This window comes from Manduca sexta, chromosome 10 (assembly GCF_014839805.1).
Source record: "Manduca sexta isolate Smith_Timp_Sample1 chromosome 10, JHU_Msex_v1.0, whole genome shotgun sequence".
Taxonomy (NCBI): domain Eukaryota; kingdom Metazoa; phylum Arthropoda; class Insecta; order Lepidoptera; family Sphingidae; genus Manduca; species Manduca sexta.
In genome coordinates, this window is record NC_051124.1 from 10,891,585 (window position 1) to 10,916,838 (window position 25,254).

General features: G+C 39.0%; 1 protein-coding gene across 1 annotated transcript; it reads left to right on the top strand.

Moving 5' to 3' along the window:
- Window positions 1-5,126: 5,126 nt before the first annotated feature.
- LOC115455113 (cyclin-dependent kinase 5 activator 1) lies at window positions 5,127-23,530 on the top strand. The gene is made up of 2 exons (XM_037437316.1): window positions 5,127-5,898; window positions 20,911-23,530. Exons 1-2 carry the CDS (start codon window positions 5,161-5,163, stop codon window positions 21,292-21,294), a joined length of 1,122 nt encoding a protein of 373 aa, XP_037293213.1. The 5' UTR covers window positions 5,127-5,160; the 3' UTR covers window positions 21,295-23,530.
- The last annotated feature ends 1,724 nt before the right edge of the window (window positions 23,531-25,254 follow it).

Below are 25,254 nucleotides of genomic sequence, written 5' to 3' on the forward strand. Positions count from 1 at the left end.
TACCGGAGTCCTTTGTTGGAACGCTTTGACGTAGGGAGATATGGCCGATTCAAACATTTTAGGTTAAATTAAAGCATTAGCAGACGACCTTCAAGAATGAGTGGGAGAATTTAAAGGTCGATTCAGAATTTTAGATATAAGGTGCGTATTTTAATACTTATTTGTAGGCTAATATAAAGTAATATGATTGCCATGACTGCAAATATCAAAGCAAATGCAAATTAAATTTGATATAAAAGCATCATAAACTCACTATAAGTTATAATTTGATTTACAATTAGAAATTTTGCAGTATGTTCATATATTATAATGTCGACCAAGAGGAGACTGCTTCGCTCGGTGTTATTAATTTGCTATTATAGCCTGACTAGGAAAAAGAAAATTCGAATTAGGGCGCTATTTTTGATTTTCGTCTTAAAGTTGTCGGTAAAAGAAATATGTTCCATTTTTAACTTCGCTATGGCGAGGTTTTTTATATTCCTTTTCAGGTTAAATAATATGTAATTTATGAATAAAACAGGTAACTACATTTAGTAGAGCCCGGATCCAATCCGATACACAGAGATATTAATCGATGAGCGTCACGAGTGAGCGTCTATTTGCTAAATGTCAGACAGTGGAGAAAAGGACACATTCAGGCCATTACTTTAATGAGATCATGTGCTGAGGAATTAAGAATTAGTTACCATCGTCGCGAAAATCAATCGTAATTCAGGTTTGGTTATGGTTCATTATTGCTAATATGCTTTTTTATCTATTTTCTGAATGACGATCCTATGTAACTATATTAATGTTTTAATACTAAATATGAAAATTAAATACTTACCTTTTTAAATTTATTTTTTATAAGAGGAATGGTATGAAACGAAATAGATTCATTCAACTAAGGAATCGCTGTGACGTTGTTAAGCTGTTCCAGAGAACATTGGCTAGCTAGTTGCAACACCAGTATTATAACACGTATTTACTGTAGTATTTTTTGGCAACAAGCTAACAGCATTTGCGCGGCGTCTAAGATATTTTTGCCTTCTAAAATGTAGAGCACATGCCATACTAGTCTTTAATAATGGAGAAATACTATACATTAATTTAATGACTACAACAAACAACATGTAACAATTATGCATGCGAAACTTTACACCATAATTTGCAGCCTCACGGACTGAGTGCCGACAAATTGGCGTAAACAGAATACCTCGTTAAAGTGCGGGTACGTTCCCACAAGCGGAAAGCTTTTAGCGTACCGGCCGATGTTTCATAGCGTTGTTTTTAATGAAAATTGTATGTAGGTCGCTGGGACGTCAACCTGTGCGGACGCACACGACCGTAATACATGCAAAAAAGTCGAGTTATTAGGTAGGTCATTAAATACTTAACAGATGCCGGGGAAAATTGGAGTTACATATACTGAATGTCTCTTTAACGAAGATTTTTCCACTGAAGGCTAGAGCAATGCTACTTTTATATAGCTAAATTAAGCAGCCCTGCATTATATATTATCCTTCTTTGAGTACGGGCCTCCTCCAATTCTGAGAGGGTTTTGGGCCTTAGTTCACCATGCTGATCTAGCGCATCAGACTTCACATATCTTGGAAAATCTTATAGAGCATTCTTAGATATGGTTTCAGCAAGATATTTTTCTTTATTGTGAAAGTGGCCGATAATCAATAAACAATGCCCACGTAACTTTGAAATGTCAGAGGCGTGTGCCTTTGGTTTGAACCCGGGGATCTTTGTCTGAACGGAATAAGAAAGTTTTCGAATGAAAACAACGTACCGGGAAGCGTAGTATACATCTTCCTGCAAGGTGTACAACTTGATAAAGCTTTTGACTGGTCTATTTGCAAGTCTTTAAGAGGGGTCTTTGTTCAGAATTCATGTGGCCGACGATGTTGATGACGGACCTTCGTCGACAGTTCATGCCTTACCCAATAGGAATGTGTTGCACTTGGATAAAGAGATGTCTTGAGATTTTCTAATAAGACTAACCCGCGACTGGGTCCTCCAAAGGGAAAGATCAGGTAGGCAGCTGATCATAAAAACTAAAACAAATCCTGCAATATGCTTGCTATAGAATTTTAGCTTATTCCATTGTGGTATGCGACCAGATGGAATACTTGTATTGCGAAAAAAAGTCGGTGACGATTAAAAGTCGGTAGTGTGCGTTCACCTTAGTGCTCGAAATAGACTAGTGACCCGTGTCGTATTGTGTACGTGTACGAGTAATTAATAGGCGTTGGAATCAGATCGTATGAAGTGGGTTTTTTCAGCTGAAATGTTTGATGCAGTTTAAAATAACCTAACTTTATATGTACCTATTGGAAAATTTTATGTGTCGTGATAAATTGCTATCTCATCTATTGATGAAAGGATGAAAGTGGTTTTAAAAGTAATTGTAAGCGTTTCAAGTATTTTTAAATTTACGCATTTTCATAATAAATTAAACTCTAAAACGGTCATTTTAAATAAGATTCATAACGGCCATGATATTCACATGACAACCAAATAAACATTAACGTATAAATCGAAAGAAAGATACTAGAGGGGCAAATAATTAGAAATTGAAACATAAATAATGTATCAAAGGACTAGTGGTGAAAGGTTAAATTGTACGGAAGGGAACCCGATACAACATATAGGTACTAATATGCATAAATGCGATCTACAAATCGTTCTTATGGTAATGAGATTCTACATAAACTTTACATAAGGGGCAACCTGTAGGGATCGGTTTGATGCAACCATCGGCACTGCAAAATACAATATAATTTTGTACCAACAATGACAACCCTAATTTAGCTCATTACTGCAATACGGCTTTACCAATACTGTAGCGCTGAAATAAATTGTAATCACTTTTCATATTCTTTGGTTGTTAATGGCAGGCATGAAGTAGTTGAATACAATTTACGACTATGGTGCAGATGGTCACTCGAAAATTATAATGGCTGTCACCCCTACAACCGAGGAAATTAAGTCTGGTTGTGGCAACCCTAGCGGTAGTAGTAAGGGTGTTAAGAGAACATAGCCTCACACCTGCACTTGATAATTAGTGCTGCGTTTTGTTAAAGTTATTTTAGTTTCATTTAACTCTGGTAAAACTTCGCACTAGGTTAATTAGTATTTTTTTATTAAACTTAACTAATGTCAATTGTGTCACAGGCGAAATGCTCCACTGAAAAAGATATTTAGGAACGATCTTTAGCAAGTAATTTTATTTCAACTAGCGAGCTAAGTGTCTTACAGTAGGTCAGATGATAAGTAACTCCCAAATTATAATATGTCGGCTATGACATTGCGTCTCTACAGGTGCTCAAATTATGACGGTCTGTGTTATTATATGAATAGCAGCTGCCTTACGTACGAGCCTATTTAGCTAGTTTTTCTCCAGAGGTATAGTATTCGATATAGTAAGTAATAAGGTGTAGTGCGGCGATAGCCTAGTTGGTTGTGGAACGGACTGTCGAGATGAATGGCCGTAGGTGCAAAACCCAAAGAAACACACCTCGTGACTTTTCTAAAATTATGTGTGCAATCTTTATGAATTGTTGCTTGTTTTAACGGTCAAGGAAAACATCATGAAGAAACTGAAAAATTCTATATAGGAATTTTGAGGGTGAGTGAAGTCTAACAATCCGCACTAGCCCAGCGTGGTGGACTAAGGCTTAAGGCCTCTGTAGCAGAGGAGGCCCATGTCCAGCAGTGGGACAGTATATAATACAGGGCTGATACGATTATATAGTCAAGTCTTCACTAACCGTCTCTAGTCTATGAATAGCCTATAATCACAGGTAACGATTAAGCAAATTTGACCTCAGCGGTCTTCTAACTATTCGTGTCAACTGCGAGGAAAATCCATAGTGAGCAGAAAAGTCATGCATCAACCGGCCTCGGAATAGTCGCTAACAACCGCTGTGCTAACTAGGCGTAGAACTGTCAGGTAACAAGAGAAATGCGAGGAACAGAGAAAAATGTGCAGTTGTCTCTTGTGAAGCCCAATATATTGTTGCTAGGGTCAGAAATATTTAATTTGGAATCATCGTTCTTTGGAGTTGGCCTTTAGCCATTCGATGCTGTGACAACTAGCTATGGAACCGTAGGGTAAACTGAGAAATGCAAAACACGGAATATCGTGTGTAGGTCTCTATTGACAAATATATTTTCTGTAGTTAAGGTTTTTGAATTTAGAATTGGATCTGTTGGTTTTTTGTTTTAATTATTTTTATTAGCCAGACCGTCCATATTTTGCCAGTATATGCTTATAAACTTGTTTAAAAATATCTTTTAATGAATTTTGTTGAATAAAATAAATGATACAGTCAAGCTCGTGAAAATACAAACTAATTCATAGAAAACATTGAATAGGTCTACTACATCTGATACGACTTTAGAGCTTTAGTCCATTGGTTAACGACCTTTGAAGGTTTTACATTTACATGAACCGCTGTCGCCCATTACCAGCGTCGAGTACATTTTTATTACGCGTCAATTATAGGGCTATTTGTCGCCGGTCTGTGTCGGTGGGGCCGGGCGGCGTCTCAAACGGTCCTTATTGTGCCGCCCGTTTGTGCCGCACATTCCATACACTGCATTATTACGCAATATCTGCAATTTACTTTGATTATACAGTTAATTAATATTGGATACATTAGAACACCAAAGAGTCCGTTTGGATATGAACGGTGGTCAATTTCAAACGCCTCTGAGTTAAGTTTGTTTCGATTCTATTATAATCGTTAAGCAGTCCAATCTCTACAATAATCCTTTAACCATTAGACGGCAATAAGATACAATGATCTGACAAAATGACGCTTTGATTTCAATTCCGTGCAGTTCGGCGCAGTAGAAAGCCTACGGGGGCCAATCGGAATACTTGTCTATTAAGCCCGTTATCTTGACGTCTCCACCGACGTCGCGTTGGGACTTAATTAAAATTAATAACCGATAAGTAATTCAGCGATTCAGCTTGCAAGAGCCAGGGGTTTGTTTACCGGGGCGGGCGGGGCAGCGCTGGCAGGCCGCGGCAGGGCGGCCGGGCGGCGTGGCGTGTCAGCTGGTGCGCGCGCACCGGTCGATACGCGGCGCCGGGCCGGCACCGCGCACGCGCCACCCTATCGAGCCCACACGGGCCCTCGCCGCCGCCGGCCGCGAACGTGATGCATGCGGGGACCTAGCGACTGCACGCGCGCGGGCCTCATGGGCACCGTGCTGAGCTTCAGCCCGCGCGAGCGGCGCCCGCCCGCCGGCGCGCCGCCGCCCGACCGAGCCGCACTCGCCTACTCCTACGAGCGTCTCAACAACGCCAAAAACCGCGAGAATCGTGACGCGCCGCGCGACGAGCGACGCGCCACACTCGACGACGCCGCCAAAATTATCTCAGAGAAAACGGCACTCGAGAAGAATCTCAAGAAACATTCGCTGTTCATCAACGCGCTCTCCTGGAAGAGGTTTTCGACCGCCAACAACAACAAAAAGAAGCTGGAATGCAAAAGCAAGAGTGTGGCGACGTTCCGTGCGCCGCTCACGGACAACGCGCCGCTCGACCGCAACAAGAATGTGAGCGTGCCGGGCGTGCCGAGCGTGGGGGGCGTGGGGGGCGTAGGCGGTGGGTACACGCGGCCGGCGCCCGTGCCGGCGCCGCTGCCGCCGCCCGCCGAGGTGGCCCGCACCAACGCGCTCAACAACAACGTGTGCTACGGGGACAAGTTGCCGGCCGCCACCGTGGGCCCGGTGGTCGCGCCGCGGAAGACCGTTATCCAGGCATCCACGTCGGAGCTGCTCAAATGTTTGGGCATGTTCCTGCACGCGCGGTGCCATCGGCTGCGCGACTTCCAAGCGGGTGATGCGGTCATGTGGCTGCGGACCGTCGACAGATCGCTGCTGCTGCAGGGCTGGCAGGTAAACACCACGGCGCATCGCTAACAATCGGGCGCAATCACTCTGCGCAGTAGATACGACGCATCGTTATCCCTTAAGAAATATAAAACAGTAATATTTTTTTACGATCCCGCAACCCTAAGCACATCGATAAGCATGTAATTTCCTAGGCCTTCTTAAACTACCCGTGTTTTATAGTAGTTCCTGATTAAAGAAAGCAATTATGAACGGGTGGAAATCGCGATTAGCATCCAAGGACCTGCGTGACACCTTTTTATGTGGGAGTCAGGCCAGCTGAAATACGCCATTGTTAATGAACGCGGTTGATTAGAGTTAATTAAAATTTAACACGGCCGCCCATGCGTCAAGTTGTTAAAATATTTGTTATAATTTCAGGAAACTAAATTTATGAGTTTAAATTTCATTCGTATTCATTATTTAGTTAGTTGAAAATATATAGAAAGCATTAGGTTTTAATATTATGTACAAAACCATTACCCTAGATCTATTGTTAAGTTTACTTTACCCCACAAAAATATTCTTCCAGGGTGAGATCATAACACAAACTTCGAAACTGTGACATAATGTGAACATTACGAGTACTGTCAACTCGATTACTATACCTTCCTTAAATAGCTCTCTACATTTTCTCTGTCTTATCTATCATAAAATAATAACATCTTTTACTCCTTTTCGTTGATTCCTAAACACTAAAATCATCCCCATACATTTAGTCCAAGCATAGTCTACTTATAAAACATCAGTTTATGAAATCATCATTTTGACGGCAATGTCAATCAGTTCGATAACGTCGACTCACGGCCACTCCTAACCGTGTCACGGACGGACCAGTGCGACCGACGTGTGCAGCCGATCGGATTTATTATAACATATCGTTCGCATTGGTCTAGTGGCCTCAATAGTCAATACATAAAGTTCTAAACTCACTCTAAAATATGTCTTTAGATATCAGGAACTGTGATTGGCTCTAACGCGCAGGTTAAAACTTATGGTTATTAGAAAATAATTATACAGCCTTGATATGAGGATTAAATTCCTCAATAAGGTGTTTTTTTTAAATCTTGATAAAATATACATCTATAAAAAACAATGAATACTCTCCATAAACATAGTATAGACAGTCTACGTACCTCTATAGTCAATACCTTTTTTCAATATCACACCTAAGGTGCGCACCCTCAAAGGTGGAACAAAACGTGGGGTAACTCGCAGTCATTTTAGTGTTGCGCGTAATTTGCGTCGCCACCACACCTTTCATGTCAAGAAATTAAAAACCAAGGCGGAGATTTCAATCGGGATTCACCAGCGAACGAAGGGGTGATCCCTTCAATGCCATGGGGACTTCTCTAAGCACTAGAATAAATGCTTTGTGCATTTTTTGTTTATGCAACACCTGTAATATCAGAAATGAGTTGGGACACTAGGGGTAAGTCGACAAATTCGCTGCTAGTACAGAACGCACAGAATTTGTGACCCTTTGGTTATTTTTGAGGGACTGTGTTATCACTTGGTTTTGACTTGCTGTTGATAATACAACGTGGTTCTACATTTATGTTTGTACATCTCTATGGCTAAGTGTGTTTGGTAGAGGCATTTGCATGGGTCTAAATGGGCGGCTACTGCAGTCAAAATCTCTATGATTTGTCAAGTATAGATAGTTGAAAGTAAAATTATGAGAGTAGAGTCTAAAGATTCAAAAACTGGCAAGTAGAATCCCTTAACCGTAATTAAAGCGGATACCATACCGACGGTATTGCCGTTTAAATTGTACTTGGGAAGTTTTACCAATAGATGGCGCATATCTTAATTATTCCAGTAGAGATTTTTAAGCAAAGACCATAATACAAACTACATAAATGTTCAAGTTATCGAGTGTTAATTTAATATTATTATCTCTAAGACTTTTTTTAAATGGAAACAATGAACAGAATATTATAATGAATCGGAATCCTGACGTTCAAAACAAAACGTAACAAAAACAAACATTGCCAAATACTTTACCCGAAAAAGGCCGCCTGCAAAAGACGCAATGCAGATAGACTTCAAGTTTGGCACGGAGATTAAATTTTTATACATTGCTGTACAAATACTATTGGTTTTTAACTTGGACAATTTAGACAAATTGATTTTGGGAAAGCAGAAAAATTAATAATTAGGTATTAATTTTGAAGCCTGAAATTAATGTAGAAGAAGTACGGCAAATAAAATTGGTAACAAGGGTGATAATTTCATTTGCCCATAGTCTGCTAGGCTCTCCCCTACTCCATTCTGCGTACGCTCATGGTTTGGAACTAAATTACTGCAATCATATATATTTGGGGATAATTATTTGCCTAATAGTGGGCTATTTACAGGGTACAATATATTATAGTCTATTTTATGCCTGATATATTTTTTTTAAAGTGGTGATCGATATATATTTTTTTAAAGTGGTGCAATCCGTTTACGTATTTCTGCGAAACTTGCCCGTTTAAACGATCCTAGTGTTAAAACTCTGCTATTCTACTGTCTCCCTTATATCAAAGGTCATAGGGTTTATGCAAGCCACCGCAACCCTCGCAGAAGTCGGTTTTTGGGTATCCCTCTCGCAGTCCAAGGAATAAGACCTCGATTAGGTCACAGGCAAAAGCAGCGATAGCCTAGTTGGTTGTGGAACGGACTGCCGAGACGAATGTCCGCAGGTTCAAAACTTAAGGCCACATACCTCTGACTTTTCTTAAAAAAAATTATGTGTATATTCTTTGTGAAGTATCGCTTGCTTTAAAAGTGAAGGAAAACATCGTGAGGCAACCTGCATATCTGAGAAGTTCTCTATAAAAATTTTGTAGGTGTGTGAAGTCCACCAATCCGCACTAGGCCAGCGCGGTGGACTAAGGCCTAATCCTTCTCAGTAGTAGAGGAGGCCCGTGCCCAACAGTGGGACAGTATATAATACAGGGCTGATATTATTATTATATTATAGGCACAGGCGTGCATGGAAATATTACGCCACCCTCTTAGGCATTATTTGCCCGGTAGCGGTCGCCGGCCTGCTACCTACAGGCTCCCTTATGGATGATATCATGACATAACTTTTTTGTTGTTGACAGACCTGTTCAACGTCAAATGTGGATAGATGACAAATAAAAATAGGTCGTAAAACAAATAAGTACTCATGTTTTTCCCTTGATTGATTGTCTGGTGAGTCAGGATTACTCAAAGCTAGTAGTGACCCTGACTGACCTCAGTGACCGCCAGAGGAGCCCCACCTTAAAGGGCTGGTCTTTGTCAACATTACTCACGACATTAGAAAATCAAAGTACTGACATTTCATGTTGTCATCTTGCTGATTAGGGTTTCCTATTTTAGATTTTCTTTATTTATGTTATGTTTCGTACGTTGATATTCTCAAATGTCAGGCTTCTTGAAGAATCGACGTTTAGCTTGCGGTTTCACCTTTCCTCGAATAAATTTGCACCTCTGCACACCCCTTCGGTGATATCGGGATGATGTATGTTTTTTTGTTTTGTATTAGATACTTACCGGGATAAAAATTGCCTATAATATTATACAAGACATAGTCTATCCAAATCCATGGTTTACACTTTTAGTTCTAACAAAGTAAACATCAAATCCAAATTTGGCTGAAATCTATAAATCCGTGAAGAAAACCATTGTGCCCCTTTTTAAGTAAACTGCGGGCACAAAGTGTGGGATTTGGCATAATTAAAGTTCATAGAGTATAGAAAAATAAAACATGAATTTCGACTACTAGTTCCGATTTTAATACTAATAGAATTACGTTTCGTGTCACGCATCCATATTGTCCAGTTGGCATGTTTGTCCTTGGTGAAAGAATTAACGTTATCTAATCTAAACGAGGTTACACATGTTTTGTTTTTATTAATTTCCTTGACCACACGTTATTGTCAAGTTAGACAGAAATGTTGCACGTTTTTTAATAATTTAGTCTATGATGATTGCTCATTCTTAACTACCTAAAGAAGTTCTATGAGAAATTTCATTCGTCTAGAAACTAGATTCTGGTTTATACGAGTTGAAGACTTAAACTTTGCTTAGTTTAGCTCGTTTAACTGAGATATTTTTTCACACTTGTTTGCAGATCATAAACTATATATTTTTTGCCCTGAACTATATATTAATTTAATTATGCATTAAGTGATATTTACTCAGCTATGAGAGCTAAGCGAAACGAACTTAGTTCTGGGTCTGCAACCGGCTTTAGGCTATGCATTGACTATCAATCATCTTACGATTTTTATTAAGGAACTATATTAGGTTGAAAACAGTTTGCTTTTGACAGTTCCGTGTGCAAATGTTTATTGGAGGTCTACGTTCAGCTTAATTTAATGATGTTACAGAAATAATATAATATATATCGTCCGAAAAACGTTAACGCTAAGGGTATTCAATCCCAGGCAAGCCGCGCTAGAATAAACCACATAATGTTATCCGATTTGCAAATCGAGGAGGAACCCCGGATACTCATCTACTGATTCTCCACAAGCGATAAAATATGTTCGACATTATAAACTGCTGTTGGAACAACGTTCCTAGAATATTTTATGAGCAATGCTTTTAGGTGATTGCAGGGAAAATGTGACTTGTGCGAGGGGTTAAGATAAACAGCTCCAATAAATAACACGCTTACAGCATATTTTAGTAAAGTTTACTCGAGGTTTACACGATTTAGATATAATATCATGCTATATACCTGGAAATGCCTGGTACATACATACATGCATAACATCACGCATTTATCCCCGAAGGGGTATGCAGAGGCGCAACTAGGGCACTCACTTTTCGCCAAGTATGTTCCGTCCCATGATGTGATAGGGGGCGAGCCTATCGCCATATCGGGCACAAATTCCAGACTTCGGGCTGATACTGAGCAGAAAAACCTAAATATCACTTTGCCCGACCCGGGATTCGAACCCAGGACCTCAGAGCGCTATTGTACCGGAAATGCAATACAACTACGCCACCGAGGCAGTCAGAAATGCCTGGTGCTATGTGTTAAGTGATTAGAGCTTATCAATACATTGTTAAGGCTGTATGTTGCTGATCATTATTAATGATAAGTAATAATATGTATAAGTATGATTTTAAAAATTAATATCAGTTCTGTATAATGACTGTCCTACTGCTGGGCACGGACCTCAACTACTGATAAAGATAAGGCTTTAGTTCACCACGCTGACCTGATGCGGATAGGAACACTCCCATAAACCATTGAAAATAATTATTATATAGAATTCCTAGGTATGTAAGTTTCCTCATGATGTTTTATTCATTCTTAAAGCGACCGATCATTGACAAACAAAACACACGTAACTTCGAAAAGTCAGTGATATGTTTGGGTTTTGAACCTACTTACTTCCGTAGCAAGCCGTCCCTTTCCCAACTAGGCTACTGGATTTGATTTGATGCAAATTGATGTTCCTGACGTCGAATCGCCACTTCAATGCCCTTATCTCCACTACTTTTGCTAGTCTGGCGGAGAGTGCGGATATGGTTATAGACTACAGTGTCCATCTCCGCCAGGATGTCCAAAGGTAGAAAGCGCGCCAGGATTGTCGCCGCCTCTATGCAGGAGTCGTGAGATCGATGGCCCTCTACGGCGCACCAATTTGGTCTGAAAGATTGAGAGTTCGCCGCTGTAGAACTAAGTTATACCGTGTGCAACGCAAGTTGGCCATCAGAATCGTGCGAGGATACCGAACAATATCCTTTGAGGCGGCGACAATCCTGGCGCGCTTTCCACCTTTGGACATCCTGGCGGAGATGGACACTGTAGTCTATAACCATATCCGCACTCTCCGCCAGCCTAGCAAAAGTAGTGGAGATAAGGGCATTGAAGTGGCCATTCGACGTCAGGAACATCAATTTGCAATTGCGACGGGGCAGTCGAGGCTCCACGTGGAGCCTTATGTGCATAAACGCGTCGTTGAAGCTATCCTGCCAGTCTTCCAATCTTGGATGAAACGCAAAAACTGCCGATTAAGTTATAGGCTTACTCAAATAATTACTGGGCACGGGTGCTTTAGTGATTATTTGAATAAGATAGGGCGCGAACCGACGGTGAATTGTCACCATTGTAGTGGCCAAGATTCAGCAAACCACACACTATCAGAATGTCCTGCATGGGAAGAAGAATGGCAGACTCTGATGGGTGTGATTGGTGGAGACCTCTCCTTGTCGGCAGTCGTGCGGAAGATGCTAGCTGGGGAGAGAAGTTGGAACGCTGTAGCCTCCTTCTGTGAATCAGTAATGGCAAAGAAGGAGGTTGCAGAGCGGGAACGCGAAAAAGCTAATCCCACTCGAAGAAGAAGGCGCTGAGAAGATACTTCTTCTTGGTTTGGACATCCAAAGAGCTTTGCCGGGGGACCAAGGATGTTCCCCCGAGTCGCGCTTAAAATGCTAGCACTGGAATGGCTTCGGCGTGTTCGGTTCGAGGTCCCGGAGTCATTCTAAAGTGCTGATGGAGACCACCATGGGGTTTTTAGTCGGTAAAAATCCGACATACCCCGTCTACATTGCATATGCACGACGGGAATCCAAGATGACTTTCCCCATGAAAAAAAAAAAACAAAAAAAACGGCTACTGGATTTATGTAGTTGTTTTGTTTTAATTAGGTACTGTAAAATTAATGACACTGGGGAGTAGACTAGTGTAAATAGGTTTTTGACCTGTGTAAATGACTATTATAGCTCGTTATCACGATTATAATAACCTATTTTTCTGTATGACTATGTAATATAATAATTATCTGTGCCATATTTCCCCGCCAATAAAGTATAATATTACTAACGTAATTATTATTTTAAATGCGACCATTAAAACATAATAAAAAATAGTGTTAATTGTGTTACTGCTTCCCAAAAGGTTCTTGCAATCCTCTAAAAGAATCTTCCATCAATAATTAATCTGTAGTTTTCATCGCAGATATTTTTTTTACTAGCACGACCAAGTAATTCCGTTGCACCTGATGGTAAGTGAAATAGGGTCCACATAATGCACGTGGGAATGTATTTTAATTATATGTATTGATTGCCTCCGTGGTGTTGTGTGTTTGATACGAGCACCACTACCGCACTGAGGCCCTGGAGTCGAATTTCGGGTCGGGCCAAAATTAATGGATAGCGTTTATTAATTTTAAAAATAACAGTTATAGCTCGGGCTCAGGAGGTTGTCGCTTTCATACCCTCGTGGCGCGGAAAGTACGTAAAGCCGTAGGTCCTGCGCCTGATCTCTTTCCGGTCATGTCGGATTGCCATCTCACCGAACTATGAGGGTGAAGGAATGGAGAGTGCTTGTGTATTGCGTACACACTTGAACACTATTATATTTCCTGCGTACGTGTCCGATCTCCGTTCAGATAGGCCGCCGTGGCCGAAATTCGGCTAAGAGGGTTTTATTCGTTAAAACAAAAATAATATTATAATACTAAGTTCTCAGACATGAAGAAAAAATTGTTTCTAAGTATTACTTATTTCAGGTAAAAATTGTTTAGACTAAACACCTACGCTTACATTATTCGTAGAAAACACACCCACACATGATTTCTCTTCTATTTAACGCCTATGATGAACTTTCACGGAATATTTCTAATATTGGCTCCATTAGAGTCCTTAGAGATGAAATAAAATAAATAAAATATTATTTACTTTGAAATGTGAAGATATTTCGCAATATTTCTTTAGAAAGTATATTTTTAGGTTTTCCTTTGAAGGAAAGATTTTCTTTTAACCAATGTTAGGAACTGGAGTTGTTTGAAAACAATGTTTAGTCAGTCGTTATGAAACACCTCTTTGAATAACATGAATTAATATGTCAGCCCTGTATTAGAATAATGCGTCTTGTGACTTGTCTCACCGCTGGGGGCACTGTTTCTCTACTAAAGATGGGTCTTTCACCCAGTAATTTTAATACAGGAACACAGAAATTGTCCTATTTTTATCTAATAGTTTTATATTTTTCAGTATAAGTAAAAGATACGTATATTATAATGATCATAATACCACACTGTCATATACTGTCCCACTGCCCGGCACGGGCATTCTCTACTACTGAGAGGGATTAGACCTTAGCCCACCACGCTGCCTTAGTGTGGTTTAGCATGCCTCAGAAATTCTTATTAAAAAACCTTAAGTATGTATGACTGCCTCGGTGGCGTAGTTGTATTGCACGTCCGGTACAATAGCGCTCTGAGGTCCTGGGTTCGAATCCCGGGTCGGGCAAAGTGATATTTGGGTTTTTCTGCTCAGTATCAGCCCGGAGTCTGGAATTTGTGCCCGATATGGCCATAGGCTCGCCCCCTATCACATCATGGGACGGAACATACTTGGCGAAAAGTGGGTGCCCTAGTTGCGCCTCTGCATACCCCTTCGGGGATAAAATGCGTGATGTTATGTATGTATTTATGTATGTATGTAAGTATGTATGTTTCCTCACGATGTTTTCCTTCACCGTTAAAGAAAACATGGGGAATTTTAAAATTACCTATTACAGAGGTAGTTTTATAAAAGCAGCAATACTCTTTATCAGTTGTGTTGGCGCAAAAGTAAAAAGTAGAACATGGAAAATATCGATTCAGCCAAAAATGGACCACTTAAATTATTTAGAAATGTTTCGAATGTGGGTCAGCACGAATAGTAAACCTGGCTCACGTATTCATGTTAATGATTCTTGAAATTCGAATGAACTATATAATCTTGATAAAAATGTAAATTGTGAGTACTTATATTCTCATGGCAATTTTTGTGCGCTCGGTCTTCATACCGAATGCACGGCCATGCACAGAGGGACATTTGCGGCCTTAGAGTCATACTTAACTGTATACCTCGTGGCTGTAAATTGACATTGAAGCCTATAAGCGCCCGCGAACATCTACCCTCCTTTTCCCCTCCGCCCATTCTAGAAGGTTCCCGTCCTTCCCCTATTTCCTTCCCCATTTTATCGGGTATTCGCTAACCCTGGGAGATTATAATTTTCTATTTGCAAGTTTCATCCGGTTTTGGCTGCGAAACGCCTACAATAAAGTGCTTTAATGTATGCCCTAACGTAGGACATAGATTTATCAAAGAGATTGAGTTGACAAAACTTGTAATATCAAAATAAGTTTATGGCACACTAATATACAGAGCCAAGTTATAAAACTTTGTCGGTTCATCCGTGAACGGTTTACTTTCTCTATTCTAGTAAAATATGGGTAGTGTAAAAACTTTCCCACTTTCTAATATTTCTTATTCTAGTCTCTGAAGTAATACAATTTTCATATGGATTCACATGATAGTTTTCGTTCTTTACGGGTTCAATAACGGAAAGTTTTTAAATGATTTTGTTTTTTTTTTAAATTCTTCAAAAGAGCACTCATAACGTATGACCTATTGTTTGCTTCAGTTTAAAAAAATACTTTTATTTAATTATGAATAGACTTGGGGTTTGGCTTAAGGCCTATGCTTGCTTGTTTATTAGCAAATAAAGTAATTTTAAAACTATTGTTATCCCTAAAAGACATTCAGTATGAAATGTTAAATAAGCCACTCATTCTATTTTCTACAAGGACAAAACCTTTTAATAATGAGACCTAAGACTTACATTGCATAAATACGCAGGTTGTTATACAAAATAACGCAATCCCACAAACAAAGCATTTTCGCAACAGCACTCCTCGTTTTGGAAACAAAAGAAGCCTAAATTAAGCATTCTTTCAATTATGTAACTGTATGTGTATATTTACATATTCTTATAAAAACTGTTTTTTTTTTATTCTGGAATCAAAATGTTTAAATTTAGAATAGTGCTTCGATATTTAAAACAGTTTGGTACACCGTTTAATTTAAAAACAAAAGAAGTTCAAATATAGAATCACTTTAATATTTAAACGACACAAATGTCAAATTGCGTCAGAATTTGAAAGTTTCGTGGCCTTTCCAATTCCAACCCCTGTTTCAATGAGTAGCGCCGTCTCGCTCTAAACAACCTTCCCTAAGCGATAAAGAACACGACGGGAGTTTTCGGTGGCGGCTATAGACTTATCGATTACCCCGGCTTGACTCATCGCTCTGCGCAGCTATTTATTATTTAATGGAACGTTGGAAAGTTTGTTTTCACGTTGTTTGCAATGGTTAAGATCGTTACTGTATAGGTGCATGCAAATGAGTTTTTAATATCAGCATGGGTAGAGAACAGAAAGAATAATAGCTGTTATAGTAGTTAATGATTTTCAGTATTTGTTCATTATATATTTATGTTATTATTGACACTTTAAGTTGACTTTTTTCCATAACATTAGCCCTATATTTTAATATACTACAGATAATTATGAATAGATAGATAAGGCTTTTGGTTCATTGCGCTGGCCGAGTTCGTAAATTAAACATAGCTTCACAATTTTTTTGTGGTTAACTATTAATTTTTCCCACGATGTTTCCTTGTCATTCAATAACGCTACGTCATTGAGTAGTAAAAGATCAATGGCCCTTAAAACTCAGTTCTTTGTCGTCAAAGTTTATAATCGGGTTGGAGTTTTCGGGTTTATTTGAGTATTCTTACGTTTGAGTCTATTTTTAATTTAAAATAACATTATTCATGCAAACATTTTTGATAAAATTGTATTCTCTTTTCATTGTTTCTACCGAAATTTTAGATCACGTATTACAAAACAATGGAAGAAATTGCCGCCAGGAGCATTTACGTACAAACATGACCTAACGACTTTGAAAAAGAGCGTATTCCCACGGAAAAGTCCAGCAACGCTTCTTTGCCTCTTGGTATTGCAGATGTTCATAGGCGGCGATCATCACTTACCATCAGATGAACCGTATGCTCATTTGCCCCTATATAACAAAAAAATATGTATAGCCGTATAAAACTGGTATAGTGGTCTGAAATAGTATAATGCGAATTATTTGAGTAATTTATATACGTCTGTATATAAATTACTCAAATATAATATAATAATAGTAGGTAGGTATAAATATAGTACGCCAATAAATAGGATTTTTTATTAGAATATTGATTATTTATTATCGGACGCGATGAATAGCAAAAACGATATAATGCTATAAGAGTATATTATTTCCAACTAGGTCGAATTTATTGACATTATAATTTTTATGCTCTATTTTTCAATTGGAAACAGTGAGACTTATTTGAATTACGAAGGTTTTATTTATTATCGGACTCCGCAGTTAACACCAGGCGAAACCTGCGAATACTCGAATCCCCTGGCTTAGCGACTGCAGGGACCTGGAGGAAAGTTGGAGGGATATCTGGGGAAGGGAAGTGTAGGGTAAGGATAAGGAACCTTCTTAGGATCAGCCCCGGATCTAAGGATGGGGCTAGCTGGAGCCATTGCCCCGGGCTGCGAATTCAGAGGACGGCAAATTCAAACTTGACAGACGAATACACAACTCATCATTAACGCAACTTTGACTACTGAGACGTACAGGGCCCTTATTCTGTATGATAGTGTAAACGCGGGCGTGTCATGTTATCTTCGAGAAATTTGCGTGGAATGATATTCTGTAAGCCAAATTTCAATTGTCCTAAACATGATGCGTTGTGTTACGCACTGTTAAAATAACATGCGGGATGGAGAATAAGGCCACAGTATATTGAATACTAAAATTATTTCCCGCGGGGCGCAAAATGATGATGAAGGTAGCAAAGATAAAAATATAGGTGGGTGAGGGCGCCATTTTCAAGGTTTTGCCCCACCTCGAAAAAATTCAAAATCCGGGGCTGCTTTGCATGGGTGGAGAGGAAGCCAGGAAAGGTTCACGAGCCCTCATAGACGTCAATGTGTAGTTACAACCATGAAGTATACACATTGGACTGTGTGCCTTGGGTTGCGACAAATATCCCCTCTTGCATTGGAGAGCATTCGGTGTGAATTCCGAAGGTTGTAATACTGATTTAAACTTGTAGAGCCAAGCAAACATATTAAATTTGTCTACAGCATAAAAAAGTCGACTCGATCAGACCAGGGTATCTAAATTGTTAGATACTACCGTGAAGTGAGAGCTTGCTGTGGCCTAAACACCCTTTCAATTTTTTTTTTTTTTGGGAACTGCCGTGGTTTTCACCGGGGGTACCCTGCTAAAGGTGTACAAGCGGTCCCCCGGCTTAGCAACCACGGCAGCCCCATGATGAGTTGGTGGGCCCTACCGCTATCACTGGAGGCTCGGTAGCCTTCAGCTACACGGTCTTATGGCCCGGGAGGAAGAAGGGAGGGGATAGAGGGAAGGAAGAGACGGGGAAGCAATATTAGTTCTTAGGATGGTTGGAAGGAAGGGAAGGGAAATGTTCGCGAACCCTTAGACAGACCTCAATGTGAATTTAGCAACCAAGAAGCATACGCGCGAGCTGAGCGCCTAGGGTCGCGGCAAATGTGCCTCCATGCATGGGCGTGCATTTGGTGTAGAGACCAAGCGCACAAGAATTGCCTCGGGGAGGCACCTTCCTTAAGATTGGTGACGCATTCATAACTCTTATGGTTACTTTGGGTGTTTATGGCCCACATCACCTTTACGACATACTTTCTCGTTTGCCGGCCAAGCTGTAAAATTAAACGTTCATGCTTTTTATATAAGATTCCCTACAAAAAGATTTTGCGGTCGATTTTCAGTGGTACTGGGCCGGTCGAATCGAGCCATTCGTTCTGTAGACAGCATAATATTGTGTTGCTAGGAATTTAAGAAATAGCCTGTTTTGCGTAGACAGAGATTAGCTTCAATAAATAGTTTTATCATCGCAAATGTCACTCAAAACGAGAGAATCATTTTCATAAATATTTTAAACCAATCAAGACGGTTTTATTGATTCCTTCCTAACCGAATTTCGGCCACGGCGGTCTATCTCAACGGAGATCAGCCAAGTACGCAAGATAATATACTGCACTAGTGTGTGCGCAATACACAGTGTGTACTCCTCCTAGTGCACTCCCTGTTCCTTCACTTTCATAGACCGGTGAGACGGCGATCCGAGATGATCGATATCAGGCGCAGGACCAACGACTTTACGTGTTTTATACACTGCAATCAAAGCCGCCAAAATAAAACAGAGGTTTTTAGTCCGTTGCGCAAGCGGAAAGAAGCTATTGCTATACAATACTGTCTTTACCATTAAATCACTCTATTGCCTATGGCTACCTAAGCATGTGTTCGTTTCTTCATTTTTTTGTTTATTGGTTAGTAATCAACATTTTAAAAATGACCTAGCTCATTGCATATTTCAAGGTTTTACCTAACTCTGTAGCCTGTATCATTCTTTTACATAAAGCCGTAATTAACCTGTGAAATAGTAATATATAGTTTCGCATTTGCAATATTATTATAGATTTTCCTTCTCTTCCGGGATTCCACGCATATGAAAGACAAATATTATACAGTATTTATGTATCGTGTGCGAAAAGAGCACAGTTGTAATGCAGGTCGCTGCGAGGTCACAGCCGGGAGAGGGCGTTGAAGGGCGATAACCTGGTTTAGAACACCTAGAGCTCAAAGGTTACCCATCCGTTCGCAAGAGCATTTCAAAACGTCACTCGCTTTTGTTCGTTTTTACTTTCCCGTGCAAAGGGATATGAGCACAAACAGCCATGACTGCGAAATTATATTTGCTTATTAAAAATATGTACTGGTGAATTGATTTCATGTGCGTAGTATTTTACCTCTGCGAACTTTATCGTAGTAAATAAACTATGCGTACAAAAAATTATAAATGCCCTAAGTAGATACGTCAAATTTATTGTTATTATTCTTAAAAATGGTTTGTTAGTAATTTTCGACTCTATGTAACATTTATTCTTCGTGTGCATCGCCTATAAATTGTGACATTATTAAAATTAGGACTATTATATCAATAATACTCATTACTAATTTTATTATATGTCATGTTGGCGATCCTTAAATAAAATAAAATTACAATCACTGATTACGAATAAACGAACAGTAATTAACAAGTAACATGTAAACGATGTAAGTTTAGTTAAAACGGATAAAAGGGAGTCAGATTTGCATCGTGTCGTGGACTCTGTAAGACAATCCAGCTTTGATTATGACAGCATTAATTCTGTTCTAGTTACGAGATAGCTTTGAAATGCAATGGGAGGGAATTTAATGATGGTTCATAACGATATCGATCAGTTTAGTGACGTAGGTATCATTTTACGTACCGTGAAGTGTTGGATGCGATTTCTAGTTAGGGTTACTTAAATTTGGCTGAAGTATTAATTTGACAAAATCCTTTTTTTTTATATGCGGGTTTATGAAACTTACCCCGCTGCACCTAATTGCATATGGAGTAGGGTCCAGGTAGACTGTCGACTGGTGAGGGATTACCCCACGCAAGTCGACACAATTATGCCGGCCTGTTTAGAGTTGCCTGGAACTGAAATATGTTAGGTAAAGAGATAAACTAACGCCACATTATAGGGGCAGGTTAAACGCTCGGCGCCCTGTGGTTACATTACTAAGGCTTCTGCGTAACGCTTTGGGGACATAGACTTGAGATTATGTAATAAGTATTTTATCTTCTTCTACTTAATGGCATGTATTTTATTGTTTTGTATTGTTACTGTCGGATGCCAGTTGTACAATTAATTATCAAAAATCTTATTGACATATTTTGTAATATCGAAAACCTATGCATAATAGAATTCCATGCTTGTCAGCCAGTAAGTTAATTATAATAGACTTCAATTATTTTAAAATTAAATTTTATATTATAATACTTGTAATATTTAATTTGATAACGAAATGCTATATTGCAAATTTCTATTTGGCATCGTTTGGAAGCAAATTATTTTCAACTAACTATTAAATGTCGAGATAATTTCGAAACAAATAAAACACACAGAAAGTAATTACGAAACGATACATAGAAATGCATTAAATTAAAAATATCTCTAGCATACCATTTCCAACTCCATATGCCTTTCATAGAGTTAAAATATAATTGTTCAAGGGATAAAAATGATATGTAAATCTATATTTTTGTGATTCCAGGATGTGGCGTTCATTAACCCCGCGAACGTGGTGTTCGTGTATATGCTGGTGCGCGAGCTGGTAGACGGCGAGCGGATAGCGCGTCCGCAGGAGCTGCAGGCCGTGGTGCTCACATGCCTCTATCTTTCCTACTCCTACATGGGCAACGAGATCTCCTACCCGCTCAAACCCTTCCTCGTCGAAGACTCTAAAGATAAGTTCTGGGACCGTTGCCTGCTCATCGTCGACCGGCTCTCGTTCAACATGCTCAGGATCAACTCGGAGCCTGGTTTCTTCACTGAAGTGTTCACGGAGCTGAAGGCGTGCGGCGCGGTGGACAGCCCCCCTCCCCCGGCGCCGGCACACCCCGCGCCCGCGCCCCCTCATGCCCTCACCGCTGCCTGACATACGGAGGTTGCCGTCCTCAGGTTGGCATTGACTGACCGCCCTAGTCGTGTCTGATGTCAGCTTTTCATGTGCGAAGGTCTTGATCAAACGTTTTTGGAGTAATGTCTGTGTATAGATTGGTTTCGGAGCCTGGTGTGCTGGGAGCTCAGCGAGCTGGAATGATTAATTGTGAAGGAGGCTGCAAGCTATTTATGATTTGTTGAATATTTGTTGTTATTCGTAGTGTTTGAATATTATGTATGCGCAATTATGGTTGTTTAAACTTGTGTTATAGTAACGGCGAAGGATTAATAAAAGTGGATTGAATGTTGTTACTAAGCTTTAAGATTCTTCCGATAAGATGCGTGCCGATTTAAATAACTATCTAAGTATTAAATAAAAAAATGATTTACATTCCCACGTTTGCATTCCAATAGATAATCAGAATATAAGTTTAATTAGCAAAGGAGAGTAGAATGAAGTGTTTGCTCAAGGAAATTTCATCGTATTGGAAATCAAAGAAGTCGATTGACCAAGACGCTCGCACATACCATAGTGGGAAGAGAAAGCGGTAGAATACTGTACGAAAACGTCATTCGGGTACGTGTGAATGTGATAAATCTAGTCAAAAATAATCGAAAAAATGTCGAATGCATCAGTAGAAGCTTTCCGACCGCGATGAAGTCCACGTACTGTATGTAACTATGCAATCCGACGCGCTACCTCTCGCCAAGTGAACGTTGGTCAAGTGTACCGTGGCGCGTTACCCACGTTAAATAATTTATGCTGCACTTTAATATATGTTTGTATTAAGTATTTGTCTGGTACTCTCGAGCCGCGGGACGTCGCCGTAGCGGCCCTTAGTCCAATAGAACAGCTGTAAGTTAGTGTGTTAAGAGTTTCGTAAATGTAGTGAAATGATCGTATTGCCGTATATTTAGTGATTTAAATCAAATGGGGTTGCTGATACTGCTTGGTTCACGTTCAGAAAGCAAATTATTACCTCTTTGAGAATTATCTAGCATACGAATTGTCCAGTTAGACGCATAAGAGAAAATAAGTACAATAATAGATGCCATATGAATATTAACGGCGAAGTGGTTTGTCACTGTCTACGCTGTGAAGACAAAAACGTTCCGGCTATAAAGGTATATGCGTCTAGATACATCATAAGACAATGCGACATATTAGACATATTCATGAGGAAACAGAGCGGTAAATGCAATCCCATTATTATTTGAATCACATACGTAGTTAGATGATACTAGTGAAATGTCTGGCAGGCGGGAGGATGCAATAAACCGACAACTATATGGGAAAATATTCCGGTAAACCCTTCTATGAAGTGTACGTATTATATGGCCGGCTTAAAGCGCGGGATGACTTGTTTGATATAATATAATGAAATATATTAACAAATAGGTCAAATTTTGCGAATGAATAAGCGTTTTGTACAGTAATATCGAATAACATAAGTCTTAAACGTTAGTATAGTTTAGACAATGGAGGGAGGCACTCGGTTGGTGATTATTCTTCCACGACGCGCTTCGAATATAGAAATGCGAAACGACGTCGTGCGATTTATTTCTTCTGCATAGGTTTGCTGTTGTGGTTGATGAAGTTGTCTAGTTTAAAGGATTGCGTTTCTTAGTCATCATAACATTCAGATTTGCGCATAAAATAAAATGATATCACTTCAGATAGATCATGGTTTTAAAGACATTTCAAGTTAGAGGCAAAGATAATAGAATCATTCATTTTAGTTATCAGTTATGATAATTTTAAAATACGAGATTTAGAAGCCGCGTGCCGCACCGAGTGCCGTAGATAAGTTAAAATTGTTTAGTCGAGTGAATTTCACGAGATGGAGTGTACGTAGGTATTTATTATAAAAATATAAAAAAAAGGAATCTCATAAATATGTTCCAAGTCATTAATATTAGGTGAAAGTAGACGTCTGTGATGTTATTTGAATCTTATGTTTCGTTCATGATGGATAGTTTCGTTATTTTTTTTACTTTATCACTATTTGTTGTTATTATTGTATTTATTACTGTAATATATGGTTATTGGTGGTGTCATTTATTTTTTCCGTGTTATTTTGGTAAGCATGGTAGGTATTTTATCCGTCTTCTTAATGTACGAAGTAGTTAATGGATGTTTCTTAATTGAAATGACCATGTTGTTGCGATTTTAAGTCCATTTAAGGGTCCGTAGCCATTAAGGATATTTAAAACTTCTATATTTTGGAAAACTGACTATCGTGAGAATTGTACGGCGTTGTGATGAAAGGTGAAATGGTAATTATGAAGGATGCTTTGAAATAACATATTAATAATTTCGTTAAAGATTTAAACAAAATATCTATCATTGTTTTAAAGAGATACATAAAGAAAAATCAAATAAAAATGTCTGATTGATAAAGTTTTGTTGTTAGTAAAACAAGATACATATTTCACTAAAATTCAAAGAGTGTAGAAAAAAAAACATCTTTTAAAATATTATCAAGAAACTATAATTCTAAAAACGGTGGAACAATATAAAATTAAAAAAATATCGTCGCAGCTACGGAACCCATTGTGTCCGACACTTCAGTATTCCTTACTCATAAGTCTTCAATAAGTATTTATTTCGCTCCACGGAGAGTCGGTATGCATATGATGGTAATCCAATAATTAATTAAGATATGGCCAGGTGTAACGAATTTCAAATATCTCTCGTAAGATATTATACTAAGATATATTGAGTGTGGATTAATGTTGTCCTGGCCCGGTACTCGTACCTCCTCGATTCATGTAACTCAAGTTTGTTAATTAACCTACTGTAAATATACCCAATTATTAAAAAAAAAAACTTTCGTATACATACAACTGTTGTTTTATTTTTGTCTAACCCTAAATGTAGACATAGGAAGCTGGATTTGTCCAGAGGCGGCTCGAGCTCATGTACCGCCCATGTGCAAGCTATTCCTTGCGCCCCTTAGGAGACAATGTCATCTTTAATAAATTTGATAATAATCAAAAGATATTGTGTAAAGTAAAGAAGCCGCTCGCCGGCTTTAGCATGGGCGCAATTTGTTTGAGAGCGCCAGTATCGCGAGGGACGCTCGGCGTCCCCTAACACAGTGCGCCCGTGTGCAGCGCACACCCTGCACGAAAGGTAACGCCGCCTCTGGATTTGATGTTTCTTTATGACTTTTCTATTGTAATTGTCTCTTGTGTGTACGGGGTAATTTCTGAACCTATGAAACTGTAGTCTATTCATTAATAAAAGCCGTATAGTTGTTAGATAACACACACAGATTTATTTAATTTGTATTGGTACTTTTGTTATAAGGAAGGATGATTATGCAAGCATGAGTGGTACTACGACATTAACATTAAGATTAAGAAGAGATTAACAACAACTTACAACACTAAGTTCAAGGAAATGAGCTTTCATCTGAATAAGTAAACTTTGAAATTATTTTTTTACCTGTCTAAGATTTGTTGAAAGGGTTTCTGATAGGTAAGTAAAATGGTATTTTAGAAGTTCCCTAAACGATTAATCCCAACAAGTTAAAAAATAAGAACCTATGCAGGCAGTCATGCCAATTCTTACTTATCATTCTGCAGATCATTGCAGATACAAATAATATTATTACGTACCACCAAAAGAACATAAGTACCCAGAGAGTAAGCAAAATTCTAAATTATATTTAATATTAGGTATGCTTCACTGGGAAAAGTAACTCACCTCAATTACTGACTATGATAGGTAACAAACGCTTGCATCTAAGTTATTTTTCAAGAAAAATCAGATGCTTCAGAGCCTGAAAAAAATTACTTGCATGTTTATGAAATAGCAGGTTCGATAATAAATTAGTAGTGGCAAGATATCTTGTCATTGGCTTGAGAATACTTTTTATTTGTAGGGTACCTACATTTTCATTTATGTTATAATAAAGTAATGCCATCTTGTGGCATAATGGGCTGTTTA